At 38.7% G+C, this 24,180-nt stretch overlaps 1 protein-coding gene across 9 annotated transcripts in view; it reads right to left on the reverse strand.

Annotated features, from left to right (window-relative positions):
- Window positions 1–24,180, reverse strand: part of ep400 (E1A binding protein p400) — a 49,912-nt gene that overhangs the window by 23,915 nt on the left and 1,817 nt on the right. For 4 of the 9 annotated variants that reach the window (XM_058784234.1, XM_058784233.1, XM_058784236.1 and 1 more), the window contains exons 2-23: window positions 22,545–23,926; window positions 21,855–21,962; window positions 21,560–21,644; window positions 18,706–19,097; window positions 17,494–17,796; window positions 17,198–17,383; window positions 16,853–16,993; window positions 16,203–16,281; window positions 16,057–16,115; window positions 15,898–15,955; window positions 15,730–15,819; window positions 9,723–9,836; window positions 6,630–6,817; window positions 6,327–6,504; window positions 6,062–6,198; window positions 5,661–5,830; window positions 3,426–3,600; window positions 3,173–3,309; window positions 2,890–3,076; window positions 2,633–2,802; window positions 2,008–2,198; window positions 660–860 (exon numbers count right to left, since the gene is read on the reverse strand). In XM_058784234.1, the coding sequence (XP_058640217.1) occupies window positions 660–860; window positions 2,008–2,198; window positions 2,633–2,802; window positions 2,890–3,076; window positions 3,173–3,309; window positions 3,426–3,600; window positions 5,661–5,830; window positions 6,062–6,198; window positions 6,327–6,504; window positions 6,630–6,817; window positions 9,723–9,836; window positions 15,730–15,819; window positions 15,898–15,955; window positions 16,057–16,115; window positions 16,203–16,281; window positions 16,853–16,993; window positions 17,198–17,383; window positions 17,494–17,796; window positions 18,706–19,097; window positions 21,560–21,644; window positions 21,855–21,962; window positions 22,545–23,894 (4,699 nt within the window). In that variant the 5' untranslated portion in view covers window positions 23,895–23,926. Of the gene's footprint in view, window positions 1–659; window positions 861–2,007; window positions 2,199–2,632; window positions 2,803–2,889; window positions 3,077–3,172; window positions 3,310–3,425; window positions 3,601–5,660; window positions 5,831–6,061; window positions 6,199–6,326; window positions 6,505–6,629; window positions 6,818–9,722; window positions 9,837–15,729; window positions 15,820–15,897; window positions 15,956–16,056; window positions 16,116–16,202; window positions 16,282–16,852; window positions 16,994–17,197; window positions 17,384–17,493; window positions 17,797–18,705; window positions 19,098–21,075; window positions 21,536–21,559; window positions 21,645–21,854; window positions 21,963–22,544; window positions 23,927–24,180 lie in introns of those variants that run through there. The other 5 variants (XM_058784240.1, XM_058784238.1, XM_058784232.1 and 2 more) reach the window with 4 other exon arrangements.

Consider the following 24,180-nt stretch of genomic DNA (forward strand, 5'->3'; position numbering starts at 1 on the left):
CAAAACAAAGTGGGAGAAAATCTTTGCTTGTATAAAAGGTTTTCCATGTAACAATGGTTACATGTTACATAGGGAGCAGCGCCCATAAGCTTGATGCTCTTTACACCCACAGGAGGACAACAAAATAAACGGCTCTGAAGAAAAGCTGCACTGAAAAGATAGGGAGGCAAAACCATATTAGAAAGCTTCTGGATCATCCCTTCAGCTGTACTGCACGAAAAACAAAGAGATTAGTCATCAAAATGCAGAAGGGAAAAAAGAAAAGGGAATAAATGTAAAAAAAAAGAAGACGTGAATAAACTGGCAGCGGGTGCAATCCGGAGAAATTTCTGGAGGGCTCATGCTTGTTTGTGAAGGGTGAGGAGAGAAACCACCATAGGTCATCTGCTGAAGATTTTCTGCACTTCAAATCAGACTGGAAATACACCAACTTTATGGGGTCAATTTGGCTGAATTTGAGTTTAGTATCACCATTAGTTTCTTTGGTGGAACTCTGTATGCATGTTAGCCCACTTCAGCAGAGCCGTACTGCAGTCTCTGATCTTCACTAAGGTCTTTTCTGCTGTGCTTGGGGGCATGATAGGAAGGAAACAGGTGCACAAGGGAGAGGTCGCAAAGGAGAAGGCCCATCTGCAGTGGGTGATGTTGAGGCCACTTACTAGGCAAGCGTGCCTGGGCCTGGGAGCTGAGCACCAGCCTCTGGGGTACCAAACTGGGCTGGAGGGAGTGGGCAGCAGGGGCATGGGGGGCCACAGCAGGCATAGTGATGACCCCTGTCACACCCACAGCCAGAGGGGTAGAAGGGGGGTTAGGGGTGGCTCCTGTTAAGAGTGATCCGGATGAGCTGCTGATTGCGGCGGCTAAAGAGGAAGAGGAGTTAACAGTCTGAATGGACCAATCAATAAGAGCGAGTGTAATGGGGCTGGAGGATTTTTTTTTTTCTCTAAATAAAAAGTTATTTGGGACATAAAATACAATGCGTTACAAAATATAGATTTTTGTTGGGTGGTGAGAAGGTGCTGGCCCATGCAAAACTCACAGCTATAGTGCCAGGGAATTGCAATGTGATTGCTTGAATTCACCATTAAAATAAAGCTGACTATTATTTTATCTATTATTATTTTAATGGAAAATTGCTGTTTATTGAAGCAATTCAATAAATCACAGCAATAAAAAAAAAAATGACAAAAAAACTATCAATTCCCATCGGACAAAATGAAGTCCCAACCTACACTTTGATTGCAATTTCCATTTAAGGTCATATTTAAAAAAATGGTTCACCCAAAAATGAAAATTCTGGGGTTAGGGATTTCACAAAAGCATAAAAGCATAAAAAAATATTATTCAAAATGATTATTTTTACTTGCTAAAGGGCAGCCTGCAAACAGATTTATGAAATGTATTATTTGAAATTAATGTTTTGTAGTAGTTACAATAAATTGTTTAATAACCCAACTGAAACCCAAACATTGAATCAAATTTTTGCAAAAGCACTGCCAATGTTTAACCTTGTTTTACCCCACTGTATCTGCACTTCTGTAACCAAATTTCTTTTCCAATTTTTAAGCATCAACCATTGTAAACACCAACTGGCTCAGCCTGTTACACTTGCCACAGCCCAAACTCTTGCTACAGGTTTAGCTGGAAAGAGACTGACGGATCTGAGCCAACTGCTCTAAATGTGTCTGACGATGCTTAGGAGGCCCAATGTTTACACCTTTGGAAGAGATAAACCCATTAATAACATGTTTATAGTAGTTAATGTACAACAAACTGACTTAAGATAATGTATTTTGACATAAAATAAATCTTACAGATGTCACCCTTAAGTAAGATGGCCAAAAAGAAGCACACACAAAAAAGGACTGACATGAGCATATTTTTAGGGAAGAAGCACAACTACAAAAATATCATACAACTTCACAAAAAATTACAGATTGTGAAACAGTTCTGGGTGTAAGTGTGGGAACACGTTTGTGTAAGATGTAACACAAGAAGGGGTCTTACCCTGTGCAGAAGTGGTTGTGGTAAGAGGTGATTTGCCTCTGGGCTGTGTGCTTGGAGCTGCAGTAGCAGGGTTGGTAGTGGTGGTGGGGGCAGTAGTCACAGCAGTGGCACGAGGGGCTTGAGTGGTGCTGCTAGTCATGGGGACCAGGCGACCCTCTGGTTTAGTCCCATACTGCACTGGAAGGAACAACCTGAAATTAAAATTATGCCACAGTCAGTATCAATTCATATGGACCAATCCTGTTGTACATGTCCACATCAAAATGAAAAAATAATAATAATAAAAAATAAAACAAATTATAATTATAATTCATTATTAGGTGATACAATAATTTTTAGCATGAAAAAAATAGAATTTAATGTTTGCATTTGTATTTAATAGAAAAACACCCGAAACATGTTCATTCAACAAGAATGTAATTCCATGCATTATTCTGAAGGAAGTGACCATTTTTGGTGTAAAAACAGCAGCACCAACATCAGTATTTTCAGTGTATTGTGGTATTAATTGGTTTGTCTCATTTAAAAATATCAAGTCCTGTTAATAAAACTACAGAAATCCATATGATAGGATTATGGCGCGTAAGTGTTCAGAGCTGATAGGTCTGCATGGATCGATGGACACCTCATAGGTTTGATCTTGCATGGTTTGGGTCTGGCTGGTGGGTCGCGTGCATTGTAGATCTCTTCAATCAGCTGTTTGGTCATTCTGAGTTTTGGCAGAGCCTCCTCGGCCTCATAACGGGTTGATCTGCCCTCATTACCGATCAGGTCAAACAGTGACATATCTACAGTCTGGAAAAGAAAATGAAAATGGCCTATTAGTCAACAAACATTTTTCTTCTATATTCCACAATCCAAGCATTTATTTATCTTCCTAACCTTCCACTGGTCCTGCTGCAGGGCTGTGAGCAGTAATGATGGGGTGTTGTACTGCAGTGGCTGGCATATATAAGAGTTACGTGCGTCTCTGTTCTGGATCAGGTCTGGATGGTTGCAGATCTTCTGGAGCTGCATAAGAACCTCCAGGACTCTGACAAAATGCCCAGTCTTCAGTGCTTCCTGTGCACTAGAAGGCAGTAGAAAAGCAGAGTATCACTCAAAACAGATGAACTGGAAACGAGCTGGTAAATATTGTGTTTGGCTGAATGTGTTATGTGCTGACCTGGGCTGGATGAGGATGTCCTCATACATGCTCTTTTGCCTCTTGGACAGACGGCACTTGAGAATGTGTTCATACTTCTTAGGCATTTGCTTCTCCACGTCTCTCTTAGAACGGCGCAGGATGAAGGGTTGAATCATCTAAAGCAGAGAGAAAGAAAACAAAACTAGGATTGAGGTGCTCGAGCAAGATAGTTAAGCAAAAGTGCATCATTCTGTGGTGAAAGTCACCAGAAACAACTTCCAGCAAGCCTCACCCTGTGCAGTCTGATGACCAGTTTGTGGCAGTAGTCCTGATTCTGATCAGTCCCGGGTTTGATGGGGAATTTCAGGTATGGATGAGTGATTCCAGGCAGGAGGAAGTGGATCATGGTCCATAACTCTTTCAGAGTGTTCTGCAGAGGTGTGTTGATTAAGAGGATCCTCTGCTGACTGAAAAAAACATTTATTTAAAATCAATTACAATATATTAATACATGCAAAGTATTTGTGAAACTTGCATACAGTATAGTGTTATTATAAACAAAACTAAATATATATTAAAAGAAAAATTATTTTTGGTAACTGAAATAAAACAAAACAAAATAGAATAGAACAAACATTAAGATGAAAAATTAAAATTAGAAGTGTTGCCTTTGCACTGACTGAAAGAATGTTTAATTACCAAAACTGAAATAAAAAAGGCTAAATACACATTCTAAATAACTAATTAAAACAATTTTCTACTAAAAATATTAACTGAATGAAAAAATATTAAGTGAACTGAAGCTATAAATTGAAACTTAAAATATAAAAAAAGATATTCAAAGTTATGCAAAAAAAGTGCTGCTGGGGTGTAAAAAGTCCATTAATTGGTGCTCTTTGGATGCAAGATTCTTTCTTATTATCAAAAAACTCACAAATCCAAGGCACTCGAATAGTATGAAAAAATTAAAAAGCCTTTATTCACATGGCTTTAGAATTGAATAACAACATTTGTGCACCGACGCATTGCGGCTAACTCGCCTTCATCAGGGTGTCAATTTACAAACACACTCAGAGTTCATTTAAACAATCAGTTCATCACATGACATGTCACATGTCTCCCGAGCAGGTATCAAAGCAAGAATGAGATAATTACTTATCGAAATCATAATCAATAAATTCAAATAAATTCAAAACAATGTAACAAATATTAAAGTCGAGGAAAAAAAACAAAAAAAACCCAATATATATAAATCTCAAAGAAATCAAAAAATATATTAAAAGAAACAAAAAAAATCAATTACAAAAAAGGAGAAAAATCCAATTCTCCATTTAAACCTGGAAATTGTGTTGCTTTCAAAGTGTAAATCCAGAAAGACTCTCTCTGTTGTAAACTTTTTATCCTATCTCCTCTTCTTATTGACCTCGGAATATGTTCTATACCCACTATTTTCAATGTACTGGGTTTACCATGATTTTTATCTCTATAATGTAAGGCCATGGGATATTGAGGATTACAGATTCATATAGCATTCTTATGTTCTGCTAGTCTCAGCTTTAATTTCCTTTTAGTCATCCCTATATAAAAACAACCACATGGACACTCCAACCTATACACAACAAATGAAGTATTGCAATTAATAAATGAATTTAACTTAAACTTACGTCCTCATGTTACATCAATAAAATATATATTTTATATAATATTTTATTTTATTTATTTTTTTTGGGGGGGGGATTTACACTTTGAAAGCAACAATTTCCAGATTTAAATGGAGAATTGGATTTTTCTCCTTTTTTGTAATTGATTTCTTCGTTTCTTTTAATTGATATATTTTTTGATTTCTTTGAGATTTATATATATTGATGCTGTTGTTGTTTTTTGTTTGTTTTTTTCCTTCCTCGACTTTAATATTTGTTACATTGTTTTGAATTGATTTGAATTTATTGATTATGATTTCAATAAGTAATTATCCCATTGTTGCTCTGATACCTGCTCGGGAGACATGTGACATGTCATGTGATGAACCGATTGTTTAAATGAACTCTGAGTGTGTTTGTAAATTGACACCCTGTTGAAGGCGAGTTAGCCGCAACGCGTCGGGGCACAAATGTGTTATTTTTAAATTGTAAAGCCATGTGAATAAAGGCTTTTTAATTTTTTTTCACACTATTCGAGTGCCTTGGATTTATGAGTTTTTTCATGATAAAAAAAGAGAATTCAAAACATTAATAAATAGTATAATATACAAATAATGCTAAGTACTAAGGATGCTAAGCACATATCAACCAATAAACGGCTGATTTAAAATTTCTATACTATTTTGTCTAAAATAATAAAACGCTGAAAAAAAAAAAAAATCATTTTAAATGCTCTAAGCAAAGATTAACTTCAATGGTGTTATTCTGTGCATTCTTAGTAAACAGTTGTTGTGAAAAATAAATCTACTGTAAATATTCTCTTGAGAGCAAAAACATAGAAAACATGACACCAACAGATACTGTAAAGAAAACAGTTTGTTCCTAACCTCTTTATGTTGAAGATGGTCTCCCAGTGTTTCTCCGTCATGTTTTTGATGAGCTGCACCTCGTCTAGCACCAGGTGCCTCCAACGCCTCCTCAGGAAGTGAGACTGATCTTTCAGCAGAAGCTTGTATGAAGTCACACACACGTGGAAGCTGTTCGGCTCACACCACCTCTGCACACATTAGACAAAAGTGGAAAGTGAGAACAGACAAAATCCATGGAAAAGAGCTACCCACTCAATCAAAGATCTCAATGACCTACACACTGATTTGAAAACTACTTTGAGGAATTATCTAATGCAAAACTGATGCACTAACAGCTAGGCCACAGCAACAGGGATGGATAGACAGGTGGCAGTATGTGAGAGTACACAGTAGGCTGGCTTGCTTTCTTTGGTTCATACCGATCTCTTGTATCTGCGTTGCTTTCTGCTGCCGAGGTACAGGAGTATCTTCAGTCCAGGACACCACCGTTTGAACTCCATCTCCCAGTTTAGCAGCTTACAGGTCCTCACCACCACTAAATGCGGCCCCCAGATACCTGCAACATCCACATGACAGCAGAATATGTTGCATTTTATTCTTAGAATTACAATAAACAAATGCTTTGAAAAGAAAACCAAATGTAATTGTCTCTATAAAGTTGGTAAATGTGGTTGGTGGTGGTACCCTGGTTGCAGGCCAAGTGAGCAAAATAAGCCACAGTCTGTATGGTTTTGCCAAGGCCAGTTTCATCTGCCAGGATGCCGTTAAGGTTCTTGCGGTGGAGGCTTGCCAGCCACTCCACCCCGACCTGCTGGTACTCTCTCAGAGAACCATGCAGCAGAGCAGGAGGAGAAGAACGACTCTGAGAGGAAAGGATTCATGAGTCATCAGACAATGTGAGACCACTTGAATTAAACAACTGCTTAATTAAATCTTTAATCATCATGTTTTAAACAGTCCCTGTGAGTAAGAATGTAAATGACTCACAGTTAGAGTGGTCCTGGCACTCCCTTTGGGCAGAATCAGGTCTGTTGCTGCAGCGACCTCGGCGATATCCTTTGTGGGCTTCCCATCAGGGCCAGAAGCTGTCCGCTCAGCCCCACGGTACTGATCCATACTCAGCAAAGAGTCTATCAGCACCGCATCATGTGGACTGTCCAACGGAGAATCCATGCCTGAACAGAGAAGAGCATAAACTATTACTTATTTTTTTATTAAACAATGGTTTACTGAACAAATTGCGCTTTCTTTAAATAAATTCAATTATAATTAAAAATTTCTTGGGGATAAAAATCTACCTCAGCTTCAACTCTAAACTATAGGGAGCCCTTTACATTTCTATAAGGTTACAATTAACAACAGAGCCCAAACTTAAATTCAATTACTATTTATTTTTAACTATAATAATTAACACTCAAATTAATAAACTGTATGCAAACATGTTTTTTAAATTAACTTCTACATTATACTATTTCTATTTGTTGTTGAAATTAGGGATGTCAACGATTAATCGATGATCAATTAATTGTCAATAAGAGATGCAATCGATTGTAGCTATCGATGGTCGATTAAGCAATTTCATGCACAAAACACGCGCACATGTTAGGGACGGTGACGGGGCTTGGTCTTTTGAGAAATTAATTTACTAATGTACATATTACACCTTTAATATGACCCAAACTTTAAAATATAGAGTAATTCAACATGGAAAGCAATAGAAATTAAGTAACAAAGTCACGTTTAATTAAAATTTCCCCAGATAATTGTTTCATATTGGGCACTGCGCTTTGAGGGTTGCGGGACACGAGCAGGACAGATAATTCATTCCTACAACTTAAGTCGTTCCTACAACATTCATTTTTGGCCACTGTCCAGGTTTCATTTATTTGTTCCCTAGATAACCCACGATTTAACTAAAATGGGGGAACTAATTAATAAGTCGTAGGATAGGAACGAATTCTTAATTCATGGCCACAAATTATTTCATTTTCCACTCGCATGTTTACCACACAGGGCTCTAGACTGCAACCAAAATTTGGTGAGTGCACTTGTGCGAGTGCATGGTCTAAGCTGCTCCAAAGCGGCTGCTTCATACAGCGCGCTGCAGAGCCGCAGCGCACTGTAGCAGGAGTCAGATTTCACTGATCACGTGTCGTGAAGAGAGGCGCTTTCAGCGCGAGCGCTTCAGGTGTAGAGCCTGGTATATACTCGGCGCGTCAGCACGAGTGCGAAGGTGTGCGCCGCGGACAGAGCGCAACGGAGGATTTGGTTTTCAAACTAAAATGAAAGACCGCTTCTTAAACTAGAGAAGGTGACCATGTTGGTATTCTTGTGGAAAAAAATGCAATTTATTCGGTTCACATGCCTACCGAACCGAAAGACCCGTACTGAAAATTTTCGGTATGAATATGTGCATGTTACACCCCTACTCGCTCTCTCTATATATATTTTTCACGTCTGTGAGGGAAGTACACACATCATTTTGGAGTTTCACGCTCAAGTTCACAGAGACCGAGACGGCAGAAAGCCTATCCTGTCATTATTTTACACTGTTTTGTTGTTATTGTGAGAGCACACAAATAAACGTAGAGTCTTTACAGATTCGAAATATGTATTACTCTTATCTGTATGACCAAAAAAGTATTTTAAGAGCAAGTGACCGCATCGGCACCTCCATCTGTCATACAGGGAGCTCGCTGTATTCAGCTTACACTCCGCACAGACACTTGGAACAGTGCACATTTTTGTTAACATTAAATTGAGTGGTCATGTAAAGTTGCTGCTAACATATTTCAGATGAAGCCATATTTGGGGTCGATGAATGATAGGGGAGCATTTGGATGTCCTGCCCGATGTACTGTAATTACCACAAAAGACAAGCCGTTAATGATCTGTCCGTCACAAACTGCATGACTTCGCCTGTGGATTTTTTTTTCTTCTGCGACTAAGCAGCTAATAAAATTTTGGTTGAACAAGCTTCTTCTCGTTGACTAACGGTTAAGGCCTTTCCACACTGAGCGCGATGCGAAAAAGCGAGGCGAACTGCCGACGAACGGTGCTTTCACACAGAGTGTGAAACGATTGTTCGCCTTCTGCTAATTCACACCTGCACACTAGGTGGCACCAACCAACAATGCATTTTTCCTCAGATATGCATCTTATGGATTTAACATCATCCGCTGCTCAATATACAGCATTAAATTAAGATAAACAAAGTTTGGTTCAACACCAGAAACACAAACTATCTATAATGCTTACAAGAATAGGCTACATCTTAAAATATAATTAGAAGTACAATTAGCATCAAGCTACACTTGAAAATGTATGCAATTATTAATGTATTTGCTTAGCCACTTTAAACCATCATCGACTGCTTGTAATAACTTCCAATTGTGATCTATAGTTGATTTTGATTCTATAATAAGCAGACACACGCACTCTTTATATGTTTAACAATGCTACACTGCTAATATTTGTCATAAACATCCTTTATTGCTATAAAAATACCATGAGCTGCATACAAAACACATAAAGAAAATATATCGTCATAATCATGTCTATTTGCTTTCATATTTCATGTGTAGAAAAATGTTTCACTTGATTTGTTTTATTTAATACGGAAGATCTAGAGAGTGAACGTGCTCCGACTCAACACTCGTGCACGTGGAAGAAAACGGGCGGTGCTCTACAGATCACATAATTCAGTGGAGAATTAATAGAAATGATATTCTGTATAAAGCACATGTGAGCAATCGGTTCTCAAATACCAACGATAACAAGAACTCAGCATCCACTCTCTTATCTTCTGGAATACTCTTCTTCTGTGTTTGCTTACACTGGTTTTCGAAACAGTGCCACCACTCTCACCCTTTTGTGCAACAGCAGCTGCTCCGCTTACATGATTCTAGCTCAAATCTTATTATACGGCCCGTGTTTTTGCTTGGCAAAACTGAAAAGATTCGTCGGACTGGTACGAAAAAAAAACAGTTTTGAAAAGTACTGATTTATTTGAATTATTTTGTATTTCTGGGATTTTATGGGGCTTTTAAGTTAGTTCTTAAGCAACAGATGTACAAAAACCTTCAGCTTCCTCTCTGTCTTCATCTTCGCTCTGGCTGGAAGGCTGTGGCCACTCAAAGCCCTCTGCGTAAGCACCAGCATACTGCTTCACCAGATCATCCAATGGCACTCCAGCTACAAGACAAAACAAACACAGTTTATAACAGTGGCTCTGCACTGAGTCTTCAGTGGATGATGGCTGCTGTAATGCAGAATTATAAATAACCAAACATTTTGCATACTGAAAACATTATAAAATTAATTATTAGCCTGTGCACAAAATTCAATTGTATCTCAAAATCCACTAAAAACATTTGAAAACATTTATGAAATTATTAAATTGTATGAACAGTAGGGATTGCTCTGATCAGGATTTTTGCAGCCGATACAGAGTACAGATTTCTTGTCATGGTGATCGGCCGATACCGATGCTGATTCTGATACTTCAATAACATATGTAATAATGTTAAATAAATCACAAAAAGTATTCCTTATACAGTGAACATTTTAATATACCTTTTAAAATGGGGTTTATACATAACATTACGTATATCAGGATACTTAATATAAGACAAAAATAAATACAGTTAGGGCGCTGCGGATAATCCGGAGTGGGTAATAAAAAATGCATTCTGATTATTTGGGGGTGGATAAAATAAATCATAAATGATGCAAATATTAACTACATTTTTTAAAATTCATTTTTCATCAGGCAGACGATTTCATTTGTGTGTGTGTGTGTGTGTTCGCCTGATCGGGGAGTTGCAGTGACAGAAATGGTGACATTCCAGATAAAGTTTGAAAGGAGTAATGCTGCCTTCACGTGCTATCGGAATTATCATAAATATGAGTTTCCTAATCGGAAATTGGAATCTGAACGGCCTCTCAAGTCGTATTTTCTTCTGGGAAATTCGGAATAATTTTGATACCCGAGTTTCTGAGTTGGGCGGGTCATAAATTTTATACATGGTGGAGGGAACAACCATTGCTGCTGTCAATGCTGTTCTCACAACAACTACATCCCTTTGTCTTGTCGCTAAAGTATTGTATTTGTAGACTAGATATGAACAATCATTCGAAGCATATTGTATGTTTTATAAGCAGTGAAATAAGCATGTACAGGTGCATCTCAATAAATTGGAATGTCGTGGAAAAGTTCATTTATTTCAGTAATTCATCTCAAATTGTGAAACTCGTGTATTAAATAAATGCAATGCACACAGACTGAAGTAGTTTAAGTCTTTGGTTCTTTTAATTGTGATGATTTTGGCTCAAATTTAACAAAAACCCACCAATTCACCATCTCAACAAATTAGAATACTTCATAAGACCAATAAAAAAACATTTTTAGTGAATTGTTGGCCTTCTGGAAAGTATGTTCATTTACTGTACATGTACTCAATACTTGGTACGGGCTCCTTTTGCTTTAATTACTGCCTCAATTCGGCGACATTCAACATTTGGTTTTCGAAAAACACAATGGACCAACACCAGCAGATGACATTGCACCCCAAATCATCACAGACTGTGCAAACTTAACACTGGACTTTAAGCAACTTGGGCTTCCTCCAGACTCTAGGACCTTGGTTTCCAAATGAAATACAAAACTTGCTCTCATCTGAAAAGAGGACTTTGGACCACTGGGCAACAGTCCAGTTCTTCTTCTCCTTGGCTCAGGTAAGACGTCTCTGACGTTGTCTGTGGTTCAGGAGTGGCTTAACAAGAGGAATGACAACTGTAGCCAAATTCCTTGACACGTCTGTGTGTGGTGGCTCTTGATGCCTTGACCCCAGCCTCAGACCATTCCTTCTGAAGTTCACCCAAATTCTTCCACTCAACTTTCTGTTAACATGCTTGGATACAGCACTCTGTGAACAGCCAGCTTCTTTGGCAGTGGATGTTTGTGGCTTACCCTCCTTGTGAAGGGCGTCAATGATTGTCTTCTGGACAACTGTCAGATCAGCAGTCTTCCCCATGATTGTGTAGCCTAGTGAACCAAACTGAGAGACCATTTTGAAGGCTCAGGAAACCTTTGCAGGTGTTTTGAGTTCATTAGCTGATTGGTATGTCACCATATTCTAATTTGTTGAGATAGTGAATTGGTGGGTTTTTGTTAAATGTGAGCCAAAATCATCACAATTAAAAGAACCAAAGACTTAAACTACTCCAGTCTGTGTGCACTGGATTTATTTAATACACGAGTTTCACAATTTGAGTTGAATTACTGAAATAAATGAACTTTTCCATAACATTCTAATTTATTGAGATGCACCTATATTTGACCGAAATTCCAGAATTGACAGCAAACTGCATGTATAGCGCAATGAATGTCAACCAATGGGATGCTACATTTATTATTTCCCACATTAAAGCACTTGATACGAAATTTCCGATAGCACCTGAAGGCAGCATAAAGCCTGTGTTAATGCTATTGAGTAGGCTAATATGGCCAAAGAAGATATTTTGTTTTATGAATAAATGTTCATTTAAAAGCAGCCCAGGATCAGCATATTATGTTACCGTTACTCCTTACGGCTCCGACGAGGTTTTGTTCCGTCCTCCACGCGGTGCCAACTCACAAATGACCATTTCTAGCCTAGCCGTGAGGAGAGCCGCTTTTGAAACATGCCACGGCAGGCTGGTATAAACACGAGCACTGACTAGAGTGGCCGTGATAAGCTCCGGTGGCGGTGGAGCCGTAACGCGCCGCAAACAAGTGCAGTGATGCGCAGATTGTCCATTGAAAAGATGACGTCCATTCATCATATCATCATGCAAAACATACATGACAAATAACAAATTTTTCATTGTTTCTCGAAACTTGATAGCATTTCCACGCCGGTGATGACATGAATGCGGCGCCAAATAATTTATATCGCCACACATCATGTACGTCCTCACGCGTTGACGTCATCAAATTGCGATCGGTTCGTGAGATCGGCCAAGTATAGCGAGTACCGATCGAGTCATCAAATGTAATGCCGAGTTCACACTGCACGATTTTAGCCCGATTTTTCACTCGCCGACAGGTTTTGATAAATCGCCGACAAATGCCCGAAATCGGAGGCAAATCGCTGCTTGTTCACGCGAGTGACAATCACGCAGTGTGAATTATCAAAGACACGATCTGAGAGAATCGCCGACCGCAAAATATTTGGCATGCTAAATATCTGGAGCTGTCGGCGATTCACAATCACGCTGTGTGCAATGAGTTCTGACTGAAAAATACATCGCCGATGACTTGCAGCCAATGAGAGAGCAAGATACAGGGCAGAGGGAAGTTCAGGGAGGAGTAATAGGCCAGAATATCAGTATTTTAATAGATATATGTACAATTATATCATACAGAAACAAGCACAAACATTACAGGCTACTGCAAAATTATTACCTCCACCTCTTTGCAGAACACTCAGAGTGTCTATTTAAATCAGCCTCTACACTAAGTGCAAAGAGCCTGCCACGTAATTGGACTAGTCAACATTACAAAAGACGGAGCTCACTCGTCAACTCCAGTGGTGCAGGTGGTCAAGTGTGTGTAATACGATTGACCCGGGTTCGAATCCACCTTTTGGAGAACTTTTTTTCTCCCTTTTCACATTTCAAATTACATCAGAAAAGCATTTACTTTTATTAAAAATGAAGGAAATAATCAAAAAGTTGAAAATAAAGTATCGGGTAGGGTTAGGGTAGGTGTAGGGAGGGCTTTTGTCCCAATAAGGTGGCATCCATTTAATAATTTGAATTAAAATTAAGATTTACACTCAATAAGTCATTATCGCATACTGTTTTATAATGTATTACAATACTGAGGTGCAGATAATTGCCACTATTTGCAGTAAGTAATTAGCAGAATATCCTGCTATTTTAACATAGAATAAATAGAATCTATAGCTATTTGCACTTAGTGTAAATAGCATATCACTAAAAAATACTGCTATTTTCACTTAGTGTAGCATCTATTGTATTAAACTGATGCATACTTGATGCGCGTTCTGTCATGCCAAATCATGCACGCAGCACTGCCTATGCTTGCTTTTATGTTTGTGTTGTGGGATCTGTAGGTTGTGGCTAAGTGATGCGTCTTAAAAGTGGAACATGGAAATCTCATGGATGTACTGAAAAAACGTTTTATATATATATATATATATATATATATATATATATATATATATATATATATATATATATATATAATTTTTTAAAACGCTTAGTCTAATGTATTTCCTGTGTGCGGTCAAATGTCCAGGTGTATGGGCTATGCAGTGTTCTCAGCAATTTAATTAATTTTTTTTTTTTTTCAGCGATATGCTTGTGTTTTCTGGAGTTTGACGTGTTATATACTCGGTATTGTTTCCTAATGGTTTGTTAATAAAATTGAATTCACCGCAGAATGAAAAAAGATTCTAGTGAGATCTAGTGAGATGCATTCAAATTCTGCACAGAAATCTAAGGTCAGACAGAGCTGAAGCAGAAAACCAGAAGCAGTAACGCTAACTGTAACCATGGTGTTGTGGCAGAAATAGTCGAATGTTATTACATTATTCATTTCAGGGTTTGTATAACCTTTTGAGAGAGAAATTCAAGTAATTTTCAGTTACTTTCAAGAATTTCACATAACTGTTTCCAGTACTTTAAAGCTCCAAAATAATCCAGTTTGAATGTTATTTTGAATGGGATGACCAAAATATACTGCGGTGAACAAACACTTATGCAAAATTTAAAAATACATTGAATCACCATTATAACAGAGGAGCACTTATAGGCTTATAAGTCATGCATTTATACATTTTCCTTTATATTTTGACATTATAAATAATTATAAAATCACTATTATAAAATATCAAATCATCATGAAAGTCAGATTTTGTCAGAGTACTGCTCTTTTTGTGTATGAAGTAAGAAAAGTCACAAAGGGGTTTGAAAAACAAACTTTTCTTCAATTTGCTACTAAATCACACATAATAATTAATAAGTAATAAGACTAATAAGTAATAAATTAATAAGAGTACCTTTTCTACATAAAAATTTGATTTTGCACATGCTACTGTTGTTAATAAAATACATTTTGTAAGCTTCCCAACTCAAGTTTAGTGCTTTACTGTCAAATGTGTATAAACATGAAATAAACAAGAAATGAACATGTAATATTATTAGTAACTGCACTTAATGCATTACGTGAACGATTGCATTGCAGGTTGATTATACTTGGAACGCACGATTATGATAGGATATTTGTATGTGATTTTCTTGAGATGAAATGTGTACATCTGAAATGCTAATTTGTGCAGCGATATAAAAGGCTATAAATAGCATATTTTAACAACAGTAAACGACCAAATTCCACATGTGATCGAAAAAGCAAGTTATTACAAACACTCGATGGTGGTTTGAAGTGAGTTCTGAGTAAAAGTGTACTATTAAGCTCATAAATTGTCTTATGTAGCATGATGCTAATATTAGCTCTAATACAGCTGCAGAACAGGTCCAATTCTTCTTCATAATGCATTTTGTCATAATACTTCTTGTTGTATTTATTTAGAAATACTTTTGAGAATAGTTGGGTAAATTTATACTGCGATTGAAGCGATGTGGCTTGGTAAACGTTTTATTGCCAGTATAAAGGCTGATAATGGCTGAATAAAAACAAAAGAATAATGATAAAAGAATAATAAGGATTATGTCTCATACCTGGCGGAAGGTAAATCCTAGTATTTTAAATTTGATTATTGAGTATTTTAAACCATGACTATGATTAACGCAATTAATTTTTTTAATCGACTGACAGCACTAGTAAAAATAGTTAGTTAGGAGCCCAATAGTTACAATATGTTTCAAATATTTTTGAGAAGGCATGATCTTAAAAGACCTTAAAAATGCCCAAAATAAGTATTATATAATTTAGTCTGTCTAAACATCTAACACACTATGCTCGTACATAGTCTGATATATTTCCAAAATATTAAGGAGGAAAACAAAAAATACATTACCATTTAAAGACATGCCCATAAGTTTAAGATGTAAAACTAACCTTCTTTTGTTAGTTCAGCCAGCTCTGCTTTCTGATCAGCTGCCACCTCCACAGCCTCCTGCTCCTCTATTGTACTTTCCTCATCTTCAACTGCAAAACAACATCAGAGCAATCAGCAGCATGCACACAGAAAACGGTAAGCAAACTATGTATAAATGCACTATGTACCCTCTACATCCGACAACGAGGTGCTTGGCTTTCTCTTGCGGGATGGGCCAGTCTCCTGCTGAAAGGGAAAAAAGGGAAGACAAATTGTCAATTACAATCAAAGGATGAGTGAAGCAGCAATAAGGAAGGATCTTGGAGAACACATGGAGAAGATCTTACCCCTTTACTCTCTTTATCGGACTTCTCTCCAGATGACTGGGTCACTTTAGCACACTGGCCTGCAGCAATACAAAGTCTCTTCTGAATTAATAAACTAAGTCTGAACATTCAGTTAAGACAAGTCAGATAACATTAATTAATCTCACCTTTACTCACAGCCTTCTGCAAGCTAAGAACTTTTTGTCGTTTGTCATAGATCTCAAAACGCAGCTTAATTTCTACGACCTGTGGTAAGACAGAGAGAAAAAAAACATGAATACTAATTTATAATAAATATGATGCATTATTTTGAATCTGACACACACCGAGTGAAATGCAATGAACCCAAACACAGGTGAATGCCTATGAGGTTGCTAAACATCTTAATCATAGAAAATAATTCCTTGATTTTATTTTATTTTTTTACTTTTATTTTTCAGTTTTGTTCTAGTACTAAAGTATAAGTCAGTGTTGTTATTGTTAACTAAAACTAAAGTTAAAAACTATTAAATATAGTTTCTGTTAAGTGAAATAAAAAGTAAACAACTTAAATTGAAATGAAATGTTGTATTGGCAAGTAACTAAAATGAGTTTAAGTTGAAGTACTAAAATGACTAAAACTAGAATAAAATGTATAATAAAATCTTACTGACATATTAACAAATAGTATTATAATAAATACTATTATAATACTAAAATAACACTGGTATCTATGACATGTAACTTTTTGTGTGTGTGGGACGCCTCATACCGGCAGTAAATTCCTTGTATGTTATGCATACTTGGCCAATAAATGCTGAATTGAATGTAAATGTACCTGTTCAATATTGGACCAGAAGTATTCAACCCCACGGGCGATGGTGCTGGCAATGTGCCGCAGCCTCATCTCCTCCTCCCTCTTCTCACGTTCCTCCATCTTCTTCTGTTCAACATGGTAACGTGCACATGTGCGCACAAGCTACACAGAGAGAGATTGTTTAACTTAAAATTGAAGCTGAATTTTAGCCGGCTCTATACTGAATGGTCAATGGGACTAGAACGTGGCCGAATACATTGAGGTTACACTTGACCGCTACATCGGCTGTGCATATAATCATATATTTACATCTAATGTACATATAATCAGTTTGTAATATCATAGACTGAGTGTGAGTCTTCTCACCTTCTTGGCAGCAGCCATCTTCCAGCGCCTTTCCTGGGCAAAGTCAGCAGCCATCCACTGCATCTCCTCGAGCAGGTAGTCCCAGTGGGATTTGGGCCTGCAGGTCTCCTGCAGCTTGGGTAAGCGGCTAGCTGACCACTGGCCTTCTTTACGGAGATCTGCAATGCGCTGGTGCACATGACTCTCCTACAATCACACGTTAGGCTCTTGTGTGAGATATTATAGGCAACATATACAACAAAATGTGCTACTTTAATGCATACTAAAAAATCTTATTCTAATCTGATAGTTCTCACCCGCTTGGCTTGTTCTGCTTGCTTGTCCTGAGAGCATTCCTGTGAGTTCTGCCCAACTGGACTCTGACCCAGACCGGACATTTTCAGCCCGGTGGTGCCATTCGTGGTAGCGAGTTTGGACTGGGCAGCAGGAGAGAGGCTGAGGCCAGTACTGGGGGTGCGGACCGGAACAGAAGGGTGTGGGGAGGAGAGAGATGGGGATGTTAGAGGAGCAGGAGACATGGCAGGGTTGGAGAGAGAGTTGGACAACAAACGCTGGGCAGGCTGGGAAGAATCTGATCCAGGACGCACAAGTGCCACAGTCTGAAAAAGAGAGAGAGGATGAACTGTAACAAAATCTACTGTTGGAGTAGGGCTGTGCAATATATTGAATATTCATGATACAGTCATAATGATTTTGCTGTTGATATAAAGTTGAATATTGTAATGAATTTATTGCACTTTTTATTTATTTCCTATTATGTTTCCTAAAGAAAGTTTCATCAGACAAATTTTTTATTCTTCCTATCCAGCAGATTTTAATTAATAGTTTCTCTGATTAAAACATCAGCAGCAAAAATGACTTTAGAGTTTGAATCATTTTTCGTAAATGAGTTGAAACCACCCAGTTATTTCAAGATTCAACTGTTCTTTTGCATCATCCCTCAAACATTCTTGGAAGTCTCTGTGTGGCATTTATTTAAGTACAAATAAGGCATTTATTTCGGGAAAAATATGAATAGGGAAATGTTGTTTAGTTCTGTGTATTTTTGTTGTAGAGTATATCATTAAATAATTTTTATATTTAATAAAAAACCTTTAAAAGTAAAAATATAAAGAGACTTAAACTCAATTGTTCCTTTGCATCGCAAATATTCTTGGAAGTCTCTGTGTCAATTTTGCTAAATGTATTTTTTCCTTCTTTTTGAAATATTAATTAAAAGATTGGAAAACATGCTTTGGTTATTTAAGATCGAGGAATATTAATATAATTAATTAATAATATCTATACTGCACAGCATGTTTATTGCAACTGTATATAAAGCATTTTCATTCTCTAAAGCAACACAGTCCAGAAGCTAGAGTGCCCATCAGAAATGTGACCATTTTTACACACTTTTATTACTACCATAATAAGCAGAACAAGCTTTTTTAAACAAGGAAGATAATCTTTTTAATGTGGTTAGTAAGGTTTTCTGTGGCATAGTCCTAAATGTCTTTTAGCATACTCACTGCCTGTCCTGGCTGCGTGACCAACTGCTGCATCTGCTGTTGCTGCTGCATCTGTAGGTGGAGTCCTGACTGCATCTGCTGAAGCTGTGCCTGTAGCTGCGCATGTGGGTTGACTGGAGCCAGCACGGCCCCGGCACCCTGCACCTTCACCTGGAGCTGACCACCAGCCACTGGAGCATGCTGGTCCACCACCATGGCCTGGCCCTGGGACAGGGAGAGAGGCAGGCCAGCCATAGGGAGCCCACCCTGGGGGAGGCGGCCTGGAAGCTGTGGGGGTGGCGTATGGAGACTGGCGGCGTTCTGGACTGGGGGACCTTTGGACGGGTCGTACTGTTGCTGGTTCTGTTTCTGCCCACCAATCTGGACTGTTTGTGGAGTCGGGGGCATGCCTCCTGTTATGGGGGGCAAGATGAAGGAAACAGAACAGAGAGAGGAAAGAGAGGAGAGAAAGATGGAGAGGGAAATGGAGAGCAAAGAAGAGTTCCACAGAAGGAGAAAATGAAGAATTGGAAACACAATACATTGTCTTAGCTCATGTCTGTCTACAGAGACCACAGACTGCATTCTTTCATATTTTTTATTAGCACCCTAAAGGCCCATACTGAAAGGCCAAAATGTTGTATTTGACACCTACAAATCTGAAGAAATAAGAAATTATACTTAGCTTAAAAAAATACAAAGATTAGTATTATAATTTTAACTGACACATTATTTGTATGACAATTAAAAACATTTCTCTCCAATACTCATTACCTTGATGTTAGACAATATTTACTTTATAATTATTATTATAAAACGATTTTATACAGTAACTTAAATGTAATTTATTATCTTATATAAAAAAAAAATATTTACACATTTTTGTTAATGTAAAATGTAAAACCGCCAACAATTTGTACTGGAAAAAATATTACAGAATTTTAAATAAATCACTGTAATACAGTACAATACAGTACAGCAAGTTTTATTTTCATGAAAACAGTGCTGCATTCTTTACATATCTAAAAATGTATTTTGATTGTGAAATGCAATAGAACTCAGACACAACTTTACCCATTTGTGTTTCAACTAAACTTCTTTTGTTTTATGGATATGATGTTATGAATTACCAGCAATGTGTTACACAATGCTGGAGAAAAGGGAACATTAATGAAAAATACCGTTTGTGTCACAATGACTACATAACAAAAATCAAGAAAGATATACATGTTCTAATGAATGAAAATTAGAACTCGTAAATGTGAAAATCAAAATATTTCGTTCAATGCTTAAGAATACTACTATGAAGAACAAAACTAATCATGCATTACCATTGAACTATCCATAAGTGGAAAAGTCTAGATATAAAAAAAGAATCAAATTAAGGAAACAAAATAAAACAAAAATAGGAGAAGAACTCGAAAGAAAAAAAAAAAAAAAGCACAGAAAGGTAATGGACACGACTGAAGCACTGACACACTTCATGAACATGCACAAAGCAGGTAATGTCTGGAACATCTGCATTAATACTTGAGCTACACAACAGCAAAGCAGAGGGTATAGCAGAGGAATGACAAGGGAAGTTTAGCACAGAAGAAGGTAAAGCCCAGCTGTAAACACTAAGTATCTCCCTCTTTTAGCATTTCATCATGAGCTAAATTACCAACTACATCAATTTGTCAGCTCCGAAGCTTTCTGAGGTTAATCTGCTTGATTATAAGACCTTTCCTGAGCGCCACTTTCGGCTCATCACCATCAGGTCATGAAGCAATGCTATGGAAACTGAAGATGAGGGTGGGAACTGAAAACATGGTGACGATAAAACGAGAAGAAACGAAAATAACTCTCTAGATGAAGGGAACCAAGACTGAAAATGCATTTAGATTCCAAGTTGACAATGCAGTGAATTTAAGGAAGTGAAGGAGGAGCTTTGTAGGATCAGGAGAGGAGATGTCAACTATAAAGCCGCAGAACTAAACGCAAAACAAACACTATGTGAAATAGGACATCCCAGTAGACAGTTTGGGGCTTATCATCTGATGAGCCCTGGATGGAATCAGAGATGCCAATATGGCAAAGAAGAACGTAAACGGATGAGGTGAATGGCTCAAGGAACTAATGAGCAAATCATAAATGGAAAAAAATGTGATGTCTTCCAAATTGATCTTCAGCTGTATCTTCTGCCCAGCTGTCCCTCTGACGCTTAGAGAAAGATTTTAAATGAGGGCTAAGTCTGAACGGAGTCCCAACAAGTGGATCACAACTGGTAGATGATGCTTGGAAAAAAAGGTGGGATCAACTTTGGGAACTCTGGAATGAACCCTGACCTCCAGCAGCATTGAATAACGGTCACAAGAGCGGATCTGTCCCGAGACGCAACGGCGCTCCTACCTTGCGCTGTCGGCATGAGCTGCTGGAGGGGAACGCCGGGAGATCCTAAAGGAGTTACAGCGGGGTGCTGGAATATCATCCCATGCCGACCCACTTCCATCCGGGACCTCTTAGCCTGATCTGGGATGCAAAACACACAATACCCTCAAAACGCAAAAAAAAAAAGAGAAAACTCCCTCCCAAAAAATGAGAGATAGAACAGGAAAAACCAAAAGAAGGAGAAATAACACTTGTCACATGGCAATGATGTTTGCACACCAGCAGGTAGCTGTTGGGAAGCTCCGCTCCCCATTTTCTGGATTACAGGCTTCAAACACAGAGCTGGGAAAAGATGCTGGAATAGTGAGTAAGCAGAAGCGAATTGGAAGGGGAGAAAAAAAAAGGAAGAACAGCAAACGGAAAAACAGAAAACAAAAGCGGGAATAAAGAAACAAATGAAAACAAAACAGTCTTCCACTTTTGCCCTGCGTCAACGTCGCCCTACCTGCTTGTGCCATGGCCTGCTGCCGTTTGAAAGCCTCCATGTCCACAGGGTTCGAGATGCTGCCACCTGCCACCCCGGCATGGGTCTATGAGACGGAAAACAAACCAAAGTGAGAGTCTCATTCACACACAGCAAAAACAATACTGGTGACCTTAACTAAAGCTTGCCTGATTATGTCTAATATTACAATTCTGTCAAACCACATAATAAAAGCCCTATCATACTGAATGTTAACATTTTGGAAATGTTCTGAATGATTCCTCCTTCACATTTCTAGTACGGAAGCCTCCATCACCTGGAACTGCTGCTGAGCAGAGAACGCTGCAGACACGTTGGGTGGGAGTTGTGTAGCTATAGCAACAGGAGTCACCGTCTGTCCATCCTTTCCAGTCACTACTTTCACCTGAGAGGTTGTCATAGAAACAGATGAAAGATACAAAGCCAGAGAAAAATACATCTTGATATTTCCAAATGAAAAAGACAGCAAGAGTTCCATACAAAGAAAAGTTGTTTCATGGGTCACAAAGACATCACATGATGATGATTATTTTTATAATATGGATCTATTAATTTACTCATTTATGAATTGATGTATATTTAGATTTTTTAGTATATTTTGGGGGGGTAAAGAATTTGAAAGGAATTAATACTTTTAATCAACAAGGATGCATTAAATTGATAAAGGTGACAGTAAAGATATATATATATATATATATATATATATATATATATATATATGTGTGTGTGTGTGTGTGTGTGTGTGTGTATGTGCATGTGTGTGCATGTGTGTGTGTGTGTAAGATTTCTATCAATTCAAAAATTTATCAAAATAATCCTCAAAAAAACAGCTTCCAAAAAAAAACTGTTTTCAACACAGATAAGCAATGTTTTCCTTGAGCAGCAAATTTGCAAATAAGAATGATTTCTGAAGGGTCATGTGACATTTGAAAACCTTGCAGATAAGAGCCAAATGCATTTCTTTTACCTCATCATTGATGACTTCTGACTGCTCTTCCTCCTCCTCTTCATCTTCAAGGTCAAGATCATTTTGCCTCAGGTAGGTGAAGAGAGGCACACAGGGCTTTTTCTTGAAAGTAAGGTAGTCCATCATGTTTCCCTGCAGATGCTGCAGGAAAAACAGCTCAATCAGGTACTCCTTAAACACCTCCTTTAGACTCTCCATCTTCTTTGCATGATGCTCTAGACACTGCTTCCTCAACTGCGCCACTTCTGGATTTGAGGGTGCAATCTCCTCCAGCTTCTTCATCTGCATCTTCTTCATGCTGGTGGGAGTCAGGGACTGGTTGGCGAGGCCCTGGGGAGGGTTGCTCCTGGATGGGCTGGATGGAGGGATGGCGGAGGGGACCCCAAAAGAGGCTGTTGCCGGGGACGCCACACCAGCCACAACACCTTGCGCTGTCTTCTCAAAAATCATGGGACGCGCTAATTGGCCTTGGATGATACTACTGATCTGAGGAGGAAGATTGGAGGTGGTGATGTGCCCAGGGCTGCCCAACGTCGGGAGAGCAGCCCCTGTCGCAACAGGGCTCTGTGGCCCCAAATGGTGTATGGTGCCCCCGGTTTGAGAGTGCGGCTGGGACAGGCGTCTTTCTCTGACAGCCCCTGGTGTCCCAGGTGAGGTCAGCTGAACGGCTCCTGCTGTTGTTGTAGCCAGTTGAGTCAATCCTGTTCCATCCTGGTACACAAAATGACCACTTCCAGGTGGGCTGCCCAAGCTGATTTGCCTAACCATTATACCTGCCTCCACAAACCGCGTTGGGCTCTGACCACACACTCCCAGAGCCGACCCAGGAGCACTCGGCCTGGGCACAGCTTGTATGGGGACCGGACTGTGCTGGGTTGGACTTTGAGACTGCATTGTCTGGGGCAAGGGTGATGTCACCACGTAAGACGAAGACCCGGGCTCGAACCTCCACTGCTGGGGCTGGTGCTGAAAGCCAGGGGATGCTGGGCTCTGGAGAGGAAGAGAGGCGAGGGTGATCTGCTGGTTCCCAGGAACCATTGGTCCCACGTTCTGTAAAGTGATGTTCATGTTCTGGCCTGTGACCGGACTCCGACTCATGATGATTTGGTAATTGGGAGACTGTGGCGCAGAGGGACTGGCGGAAGGAGCAAAAGATGTCACCGGTGACTGGGGGTGATTGGCATTTGCCGGCTGTTGTTGAGTAACCGGCATGGGCTGCTGCTGTTGTTGTTGTTGGGGCTGCTGTGGTAGTTGTTGCTGCTGCTGTTGGTCTTCTGCCTCAGATCCAGTGAAGGACTTGGATCTCTGAAGGTTCCTCTGCATATTTGGTGGGCCTCCTCCATGGTGCATTGCGTGCCACTTCAACTGTATTAAAAGACACTCTGTGGAGAGACAACAGTGCAATATTTCGGTTGTACAAAGATACAGAAATTCATACTAAACCTCAATGGAAAAAGTCATTAATAATTTGTAGAGACAGACCAATATATATAGCTCAGGCCAATTAAAAGAATAGTATACACAAAATGAAAATTCATTTACCTACTCTTATGTCATTTCAAACCGGAAAAACTTTTTTTCTGATCTTCAAAACACAAATGAAGATATTTTTAATGAAACCTGAGAGACTCCATTG

This window comes from Onychostoma macrolepis, chromosome 08 (assembly GCF_012432095.1).
Source record: "Onychostoma macrolepis isolate SWU-2019 chromosome 08, ASM1243209v1, whole genome shotgun sequence".
Taxonomy (NCBI): domain Eukaryota; kingdom Metazoa; phylum Chordata; class Actinopteri; order Cypriniformes; family Cyprinidae; genus Onychostoma; species Onychostoma macrolepis.